The 10,354-nt window shown below is 36.6% G+C and overlaps 2 protein-coding genes and 1 long non-coding RNA gene across 3 annotated transcripts; 2 read left to right on the top strand and 1 right to left on the bottom strand.

Moving 5' to 3' along the window:
• On the bottom strand, nucleotides 1,117–2,264 carry LOC104756490 (nuclear speckle RNA-binding protein B-like). The gene has a single exon (XM_010479094.1). The coding sequence runs from the start codon at nucleotides 2,064–2,066 to the stop codon at nucleotides 1,353–1,355; it is 714 nt and encodes a 237-aa protein (XP_010477396.1). The 5' UTR covers nucleotides 2,067–2,264; the 3' UTR covers nucleotides 1,117–1,352.
• LOC104759331 (glutathione S-transferase T3-like) lies at nucleotides 6,596–7,519 on the top strand. The gene has a single exon (XM_010482276.1). It carries the CDS (start codon nucleotides 6,596–6,598, stop codon nucleotides 7,517–7,519), a length of 924 nt encoding a protein of 307 aa, XP_010480578.1.
• On the top strand, nucleotides 7,918–8,522 carry LOC104756491. The gene is made up of 2 exons (XR_762307.1): nucleotides 7,918–8,010; nucleotides 8,087–8,522. It is a non-coding gene; the product is annotated as an uncharacterized LOC104756491 (long non-coding RNA).

Genomic DNA, 10,354 nt, shown 5'->3' on the forward strand with positions numbered 1-10,354 from the left:
CAGTTTCTTATTTGTGGTTTAAAGCCATTAAAACCAACCCTCTTCAATGCAACATTGATCCAATATGTTGAATCAAGATATGTATACACAATCCTATCACACTTGACAACTATCTTCGTTTTCTTCCGATTTCTGAATATGATATGAAATTACTAATCAAACCTAATAACACGACCAAAGTTAGATTATTATACCCAAACATATTCCAACAAACATTCAATGTGTGTATCTTCTGAAAAGAAATCACTCTCCGACTTTTGTCTTAGTTTTATGGCACATCAGGATCATGAAAAGTGATGAGAATTTGGAATGAGAGATATTTTATTTTTATAAAGATTTATTAGTCGAATATTTAGTGGGATTTGGTAAGTGATCCTAATTAAGGGACACTAGTTCCTTAACCTATCTAGGGTTTTCTTTGTGTCTTCTATAAAAAAGAGAGTCAGGTCAGTCGTTCTCCACAAGTATAGTTGATAATAAGATTCAATCCGATATACTTTTGGATCAAGAATTGCGATAATTTCTTATCGTATGCATGGTTGAGAACCATAACAAAGTACGCGTACCTCTCTGCTTGTAACTTCGCATTTTATTGGATCCGAAAATATATCGGACTTACTCATGTTATTATCGGCTATTTATAAGAGGAGCAACCCGTATACCTCACTCCTCAGTTGGTTTGATACTCAAAACACAGAAGTTGCCCTCTTGCAACGTTATTGGCCTTGATAGTAATTTTCATATTGAGTTATCGTGTAAAACCTTTTAAGTATAAAATTCTTAATTTACCCTCTCGCTATTTTTCACCGTCACTGTTTTGTCCTCAAGCTCTTCAGTTTTCTCTTATAAATTGTTTCTTTTTTTTGGCGATAAAAGTCAATTACACATGTGAAAAGTTCTTTCACTTTAGCCCACTGAATTGATATAATCGATCTATATTTGGATTTCAAACCAACACGCATAATGTTGAAGAATATTATACTAGCACTAACGAAAACCAATTTACCTACAAACCCAAGAGTCAGAAGGATTATACACAAACAGTAAATTAATTTAATGCCCTCCAATTGGATAAGTCGATGAGCACATAGCAGTTATATCTGGGACAAGGAGTCATTAAAGATAAAGAGTTTTAATATATCTGCGACGCCCACCAAACACGAATACACATATCATCAAATTGCCAAATTGATATTAAAAATGACGTCATCATCACTAATGCAACAAGTAGAATTCGAAACCCTCTCACTCCATCCGAATGTCTCTAAAAAATGATAAAAAAATCGTAAAGCATTATCTTTCTTTTCCCCTATAAGACTCGTATACTAGTTCAACTTGATATAATAACTCAATCAAGAATCAAAAAAATTGTTGAAAACGTCCATAGAAGAAGGAGACTGTATCCTCGATGGACTACTCTGAAGGATAGAATTAAAGTCGTTGAAGAATGACGAATAACCTTGAGGTTCGGTAGGTCCAGCCGTAGAAAAGAAGTCCGGTGATATCAACGGCAGAGACGTGGGTCCAGGTGATAAAATACCAGCATGGTGAAAACTTGGCCGTTCGATCGGATGATGTTGATGTTGTTGTTGTTGTTGATGATGATGATTATAATATTGATCCATAGTCCCTACGCCTCCCACAAACTTCCCTAGTTCGTTCGAGGTATTAGCTCTCTCAGTAGAAGCGAAACGAGCCGCCGGAGATATCAAACCATGGGATGCATCAAATGATGCTGACGTGTCGTTTGGTGCTGACATAGCTGTAGAAGAGGAAGATGATGAGGTTGTGGAGCTAGAGGTTTTGCCTGTGAGACGTTGAACCAATGTCATGAAGTTATTTGGGTGTGTATGGATAATCTTTGGAGATACGGTGTATATGATCACTGGACCACCAGGCGGCCGCGATTGCGGTTGTACTTGCTGATGGATTTGTGGTGGTTGCGGCGGCGGCTGCTGGGGAGCCAATGGTGGCTTCTTGATGATCTTGTGCGAATCTCCACGAACTTTCAATGGTGTTGGTCTCGGACCCAAGATTCCTCTTGATCTTGGCGATCTATTATCCATGGAATCCACTTTATAAGATGAATATTCTATAAAAAGAGAGAGATAGATGTGTGAGTGTATGTGAATGTGATGATGGTTCTAGAGAAGAATAATGATTATGTGATGATTAGGGGAAAAGGGAGGGTACATGAGTGTTTGTATATATATGATTTGTGTATTATCAAAAAGAAGGAGAGAGAGAGAAAAGTCAAATGAAGAAAGCAGAGTAAACCTACTTATAAAAAAGTGGTAAAATTTGGCTACTTGATTGTTCAGTAATGATTTTTTAATCTAATGTTTCTTCTAGTATACTTGTTTCTTACCAAGATTTGGTTTGGTTTACCCAAGATTAAAAGTTTTCCAGTCGTTAGCAAAGACTTACTTTTTAACCACGACTTCCAACTTCAAATATTTTATTATTGTTACCTCAAATTATTCACATTTTTGGTTAATTAAATTGATATAGATAGATAGATAGATATATAGGTGGTGATCACGTTGCTGTATTTTTTTTCTTTAGTAAACAAAAAATTAGAAGGTGATTAACTCTACTACATAATTAGAACTAGAAGCGAGGTCACTTTATATGAAAATACAAATTATGAGTGTGTTTCTTTCTTATCTTTTTGGTTTGCATCTAAATGAACGAACATAAAAAAAGGGTTGAACATGTCCAGTCTTGAGGAAGTCAAGAGCGTAGAAGAGGTCATAAGTTCCACGTCAGACACTTGGATGCTGACTTGGCATGAATTTGTACAGCTCCAACACGGTTCTGCTAATCCAGACATGACCCTGTTTCCGTGGACCATACTGAACACAAATATTTTTCATTTGTCAAACAAAACTATATGTGGTCAGACCGTTTAATAATACTATGTTTTCTGTTTTTTTTTTTTTTTTTTTTGTTAACCGTGGGGATCCTAAAGGTTTTCTAGGCCCAAAAACTAATCCCACGAGGCCCACGAGAAATCCACGTTTTCTTACCACTTAAGGCGTCTCTGGGTGGCCAAGGGGATTTGAACCCAGGGCGGAAGCTCCAGCTGGAGCCCCTTTACCACTAGGCCAAAGGCACTTGGTTTAATACTATGTTTTCCATATTAAGTAATGCATTTTCGAGATTTCTGTAACATTTCTGACATTTACTAGGATAGTGGTTAAGGTGAGTCCACTTTTTATAACTGAAATCTCATGTTTAAGTTCCGGTATATTAACGAAAAATATGCGACGTGAAAATGTCAAAAAGATAAATTGATTAATTTGTGCTACGTCCACGAATACGTTATTAATATGTTCATAATTTCACAAAAAAAAGTGATGGAAGGCCCAACCACGCGCTCTCGGCCATTTAAATTCCTTATTTATGCGAAAAGGCCCAATAACGTGTGTCTCACTCGCTATACGCGCCTTTCATGCACGTGGGTTTGCTTCTTTCAGAGACAAACTAGCGTTCTTTATTTTTGCTCACAATTATGATTCTAATTTTTTTTACAAAGACAATTATGAAATTACAATATATTACAAATCTCTTTCATAAGAAACTCATAAAAAACATCACTAAAAAAGTCTTGCAAAACTTTCGATAATAGACAAAAATAAGATGTGTATTTGTGTTGACCCATAAGTTACATGTATGACTTCTATAAACCAGATACGAGACTTCTAACAAAACAAAAACTTAGGGAAAAAGAACAAGATAAAACGTACTAGACAAATATTTTAGCTTTACAAGATTGAATGTCCTGTCAAGGTCTATCTTGACTTATAATCTATAGATAGACCCTGAAAGTGTGTTTTTGGCTAGCTCCGATTGTCAAAGTATACATGCAAATTTAGATGAGATCTGCTTACGTAGGACTAAGACAAAATTGGGTCTACTTTATAGTTATCTATCTATCTATTCATTATGGTTTATATTTTGTTTGGTTTACAAACATGAGAATTAATTTGATACAAAATTTTCATCCAAAACAATTTGGCCTCAGTTCATATAGAATTTCCAAACTAAATACTCTAATTTATTTTTTTAATTAGTTGTAACTGACTTTTTTATTTTATAAATGTGAAATTTGGGTTATGACTTCGTTAGTAGACTCGAACTTAGATCTCCTTGTCAATGTTTTTTGTTCTTTCTCAAGAAAGCCATTATATTGGACCATGAATCACTCTAGGTATAACTGATTTTTCAAGATTCGATTTCAGTTATTGTTTAAAATATTTTTTTAGTAGCATCTGATTCTGACATAGTGCATAGTGCCATATGTACATATAAAACTTGTAACATAGCAAGGATATATAATATTTGTTTTCTTTTGGCAACCCCAAGATTGTATGCATGCTAGTAGTACATAAGTTAAAATCATGATAATCAGAAAAAAGAGCTTAATTGAAATGGTGATAGACGCGGAAATAGACATGAGGGGAGAAAAAGTCTTTTGTGTTTGGTTTTTGAGTCTATTTTTTTTGGTCCAACTCGAACCTCCAAGTGACAAGGTCCATCTCTATATCTTCACTTAATGTTGGAAAGTGATTGGTCTTTCAAAGTCTTTGTAGATTCTACCATTTCTTTTTTTGTTTTCAAAAATAAATTAAGAATAATTTCTAACTTTTGCTGAACAAAGATTATCAACATATTTCTTATCAATTAGTGTCTGATAAGAGTGAACGCGTATAACCTTAAAGGTCTTACGCGTATTATCGATATATCTATATATAATAGCAAACCCACTTTTTTGTGTCAACTTTTAATCCAACGGATGAGATTAGTTACAGTTTTAATCCAACGGTTTAAAATTATTAATCGTGTCTTTTTGTCGCACCCCCATCTTTCAAAAGTCACACCTCTTAGTCTTTGCATCTCTTTGTTGTACCTCTTGGTTTCAAAAATCACATCCATTATTTTTTACACCTTTTAAATCACACCTCTTAGTTTTTGCATCTCTTTGTTGTACCTCCTGGTTTCAAAAATCACATCCATTAACTTTTACACCTTTTAAATCACACCTCTTAGACCATCCACAATGGCGTGGATTTGGCCCGTCCCCAATATTTATTGGATTTAAATTTAAATGAAAAAAGCCCAATATCTGAAAAACGGTTCTTATTTGGGGACGTTTTTTTACCGTCCTCTTCGCCACGTGTAGCCGTGTGATTTGTTCTCGAATAAGCTAGGTCTAAAAAAAATGTATTCGGGAGACAAAATCATCCCGAGTTCTTTCTTCTCCCTCTTGACGGCGACCACGAAGGCGATTCGATCCTCCACGACGTTCTGTTCTTTTCACCGGAAAATCTTGCCAGATTAACGAAGCCGATCTTCTGTCGCATCCGAAGCCGGTCCGATCTTCAATACCTAAGACGTCCAGCGGTTCGATCTTCTCTCCCGAAGCGATCTGTCCCTGTCACCCGAAGCTTGTCCGGCGGTTCGAGCTTCTCTCCCGATGATATCCGTCTAAATAAGGTTAGTCTTCTTCCCACTACATGAGATTTAACCTTGATTGGCGCCGATTATCGAATTAGGGTTAGGGATTTGGGATTATCGAATTAGGGTTAGATAATTAGGGTTTGCGAATTAGGGTAATTGAATTAGGGTTATTCAATTAGGGTTAATTAATTGGGGTTATTGAATTAGGGTTATTGATTTAGGGATATTGAATTAGGGTAAATGATTTAGGTTATGTTTCTTTGGTGTTTTTTTTGTTTTTTTCATTTGTTCGATGGATCGTTATGTCTCTGTGTGAAGATCGAGTTGTGTCTGTGTCGTTTGTCCTTTGCTGTAGTTGTTGATCTTATAAACATGTTTGTGTCTTGGTCAAAATTTTTTTAAAACATTGAGTATCGTTAAACTTTGGTTTTTTTTTCTTAAATGTTAAAGGATCATCATCTTTGTGTCTCGGTCTATTTTTTTAACATTGAGATAGGTTAAATTTTTTTTTATCAAGGTTTTCAATTTGGTGATTGTTGTGTCATTGGTATGGTTGGTAAAATGTTTTTGACATTGATTTTGATACAACTTTTGGTTGATTAAGATAGTCATTGTCATTCGTATGATTTTTGGATAAATTTTTTTAACAATGTCATTCGTATGATGTCTCGCATTGATTCGTATGGTTGTGTTTTTTTTTAGGTTTCTCATTTGGTAGTTGTAATGTTTACTTGTAATAAATTGGTAGCATTGTTGTGTAGTTGGTTGTATTTAATTTTAGTGTTGTTTGTTCATAGTTTCTTGTTTAATTTGGTAGTTGTAATGTGTACTTGTCATAAATTGTGATTAGACATTTGTTGTTTGGTCTTTAAGTTTTGATAGTTATTGCAAGTAAGGTTTTAAACCATAAATCTCTTTCATTTATCTTCCCTTTCTCACTTGTAAATGATATTCACTTCTCTTCTATACTCGCATCTCTTATCTTCGCATTCCTTCTCTTCTATACCCGCTTCTAATCTCTGCTTTTCTCTTCTCTTCTCTTCGCATTGATCATCTTCTATACCCGCTTCTCTTCTCTGCTCTTATCTTCTCTTCTCCTCGCATTCCTTCTCTTCCTTATCCGTTTCTTCCTATGGATTCTAATAATCCCTTCTTTCAGTCTTCTTCTTACTTCAACTTGCTTAACAGTCAAGAAGAAGGTGGTTTAAATGATAACTTTCATTGGGAAAGTTATCCACCTTCTGGACAGAGCTCACAACCTTCTCCTCACAGCTCCCAACCTTCTCCTCACAGCTCCCAACCTTCTCCTCACAGCTCGCAAGAAACACCAAAAGAGCGCAAGGAGAGAAAGACATGGACACCTGCTGATGATGAAGTCTTGATCTCCGCATGGCTCAACACTTCAAAAGATCCCATCGTTGCAAATCAACAAAAGGGAGGAAGCTTCTGGAGCAGGATTCAAAAATACTATTGTGACACTCCTCACGCTAGAAACGGTGGGGAACAGATGCTGGTGACACATTGCAAGCAGCGTTGGCACAAGATAAATGACCATACTAACAAGTTCTGTGCCGCATTCGCAGCTGCGGAGAGACAGAACAGCTCTGGTCATTCTGAAAATGATATCATGAAGAATGCACATGATATCTACTTCGCTGCCCATAACAAGAGATTCAACCTTGAACATTGTTGGTTTCGTTTAAGGTTTGAGCAGAAATTTCTATCCCTTAACACTATTAACACGACCCCAGCTCAGCCTGCAACAAAGAGGAAACAAGCTGGTGAAGGTTCGCAGTCATCAAGCTGCAGTGTTGAGGAGTCTGAGAAGAGGCCAGAAGGGATCAAGGCTGCCAAGGCGAAGAGGAACAATGCTCAGTCCACAAACGTGAAGACTCTTGCTGAGTATAAGAGCATGTGGGATGTCAAGAAAGAGGAATTAGCTGAAAAGGAGAAACTACAGAAGCTGGCCATCCTAGACACTCTCCTAGCCAAAAAAGAACCCTTGAGTGCGAGTGAAGAAATCATCATGAACAAGATAGTGTCCCAGTATTTCTGATATTATAGAATGTGTTTGTTGTTTGTTTTTCTTGCTTAGTACTCGGCTTATGTATTTGATTTGTATTCCCTGGTTGTTTGATTTGTATTTCCTGTTTAAGTATTTCTTGCTCAGTTGTGTATTTCTTGTTTCAATCTAAATTAATATAAGTCTATTTTAGTACTCGGCTATTGTAATTTCTAGTAACTCGGCTATTGTATAAACTAACTTAATCAGATTGTGTATTGTTGTACTAAGTCTAATCTGCTTCTTCTTGTTTATCTTCAGGTTACGTAAGACATGGGCCACGACTATAGCTATTCCCAGCCTTCTTCATCTGATCTGGCTGATAAGTACTCAGAGGACACTGCGGATAGAGAGCTAGATGCATTGATTCGTATGGATGAAGCAGAGTCTAGGCAATACCCACCTCAACCGGAGGTGGAGCATGGATTCCCGAAGGAATGTTATTGTGGTGCGAAGCCTTTTTTAACCAACTGCTACAACAGAAGGTATGTGATGAAGTATAAGTTTAAATAAAGTATAAGTGTAAGTTTCGTATACGTACTAACTCCTTATTTATTGCAGGTTCTTCACATGTCCAAATGTCGATGATGGTGAGATGCATATTCACAAGTGGTGGGATGTGGCTGTAATGGAGGAGTTGAGGGACAGTGATAGACGATATGAAGTGATGGCTGAGAAGGTAGATTACTTAACCTTGTTCAATGATGAGAGTAACGCAACTGAACAGAAACTGGTAAGGTTGGAGAATGTAGTTAATGAGATATGTAAGGAAAATAAGTTAAGAAAATTTACTGATTTGCTGGTTGTAGGTGTAATCATCATTTTCACATGTATTTTGTTCATGTTGGTGTAATGATTTACACGGGTACTTGTTGTTTTCTTATCATGTATGTTGTTTTGTTTTGGTCTCTCACGGGTATTACATGTATTTTGACTACGGACGTGTTGGTCTCTGTCACGGGTACTTGTTGTTGGTGTAATCATGTATGTTCTTTTGTTTTGGTCTCTCACGGGTTACAAACTGGAACTCCACTATATATATGATAACTCACACCAAACACGACCAAACCAACAACACAAGTCATTTCTTTATCTTCCTTTCTTCATAACCAAAGTAGCAACTCATTTCATCAAATAAGATCAAAGCAACAAAATACTCTCGCTCTCTTCCTTTAACTTCCATTCTCTTCTTCTCTCTTTAATACAAAGTCATTTCTTCATTTCTTTTCCTTTCTCTTGAAATGGGATCATCTTCAAACCATTATCATTACCATGGAGATGATGATCACTATCACTACCAAGCAGATGATAGTGATCATTTTGATGCTTATTTAGAAAATATTTATGATGTCTCCCAAAATATCCCCGAACCAAACCAGCCACAAGAAAGGATTTTTATCGAGCGAAACCGGGAAGAAGGCCACAATAATCTTTGGAATGATTATTTTAGTGACACTCCCACATATCCAGAATATTTATTCCGGCAACGGTTTCGCATGCACAAGCCACTGTTCATGCGAATTGTGCAACGTCTCTCTACCGAAATCCAATATTTCCGCCAAAGCCAGGATGCAACCGGACGTGCTGGTCTTTCACCTATACAAAAATGTACTGCAGCAATTCGTCAATTGGCATATGGTACTTCGTCTGACAGTGTTGACGAGTATGTCCGAATTGGTGCTTCGACAGCTCGAGAATGTTTGCACGAATTTACCGCCGGCATCATCCAAGTGTTTGGAGATGAATACTTAAGACGTCCTACACAGGAGGATCTACAAAGACTACTCTTTCAGAATGAACAGCGTGGATTTCCCGGGATGATTGGTAGCATTGACTGTATGCATTGGGGGTGGAAGAATTGTCCCACGGCTTGGAAAGGCATGTATTCACGGTCAACCGGAAAACCTACAATTGTGTTGGAAGCAGTAGCTTCGTATGACCTCTGGATATGGCATGCCTTTTTTGGAGCTCCAGGTACTATGAACGATCTTAATATTCTTGATCGATCTAATGTTTTTGATGACATAATAACCGGTCAAGCTCCGGAAGTCAACTTTGTTGTCAACGGAAGGGAGTACAACTTGGCGTACTATCTCACTGATGGTATTTATCCAAATTGGGCAACTTTTATTCAATCAATCCGACTTCCACAAGGTAGGAAAAAATCTCTCTTTTCTAAAAAACAAGAAGCTGTTAGGAAAGATGTTGAGCGTGCCTTTGGAGTCTTGCAAGCTAGATTCGCCGTTATTAAAAATCCGTCTCGTTTATGGGATAAAAACAAAATGGCAAATGTAATAAGATCATGCATAATACTCCATAATATGATTGTCGAAGACGAACGACATACATACAGTTACCGAAACATTATTTCTGAATTTCAACACGGAGAACATGTGGATCAAACATTTACCGTTGGTGCCGCCGGTGTGGGTTCAAATATCAGCAGTACGATTACTCGTCAAACAAGACTTCGGGATAAACAAGCTCATGATCAACTAAAACATGATTTGATTGAGCATATTTGGACAAACTTTGGACATCTTCCGGATAATGAAGTTTGATTTTAAAATTTCTATGAGTTGAATAAAATGTTTGTTTTGGTTTTGATGTTTTTATGTTATATTTTTAATGTTATTAATTTCTAAATTGTATGTTTTTGTATTTTCTTTCTTTAAATAATTAATCTTTAAACTTTCAAAATAATATTATTTTATTTGGGGGACCAAACCCAAATACACACCAATGCTCCTACTAAAAATAAGAAACCCTCAAAATATTAGTATTAAATGTGGGGGACCAAAAAAAGTCCCACACCATTGTGGATGGTCT

This window comes from Camelina sativa, chromosome 17, assembly GCF_000633955.1.
Source record: "Camelina sativa cultivar DH55 chromosome 17, Cs, whole genome shotgun sequence".
In the NCBI taxonomy this organism is placed as follows: domain Eukaryota; kingdom Viridiplantae; phylum Streptophyta; class Magnoliopsida; order Brassicales; family Brassicaceae; genus Camelina; species Camelina sativa.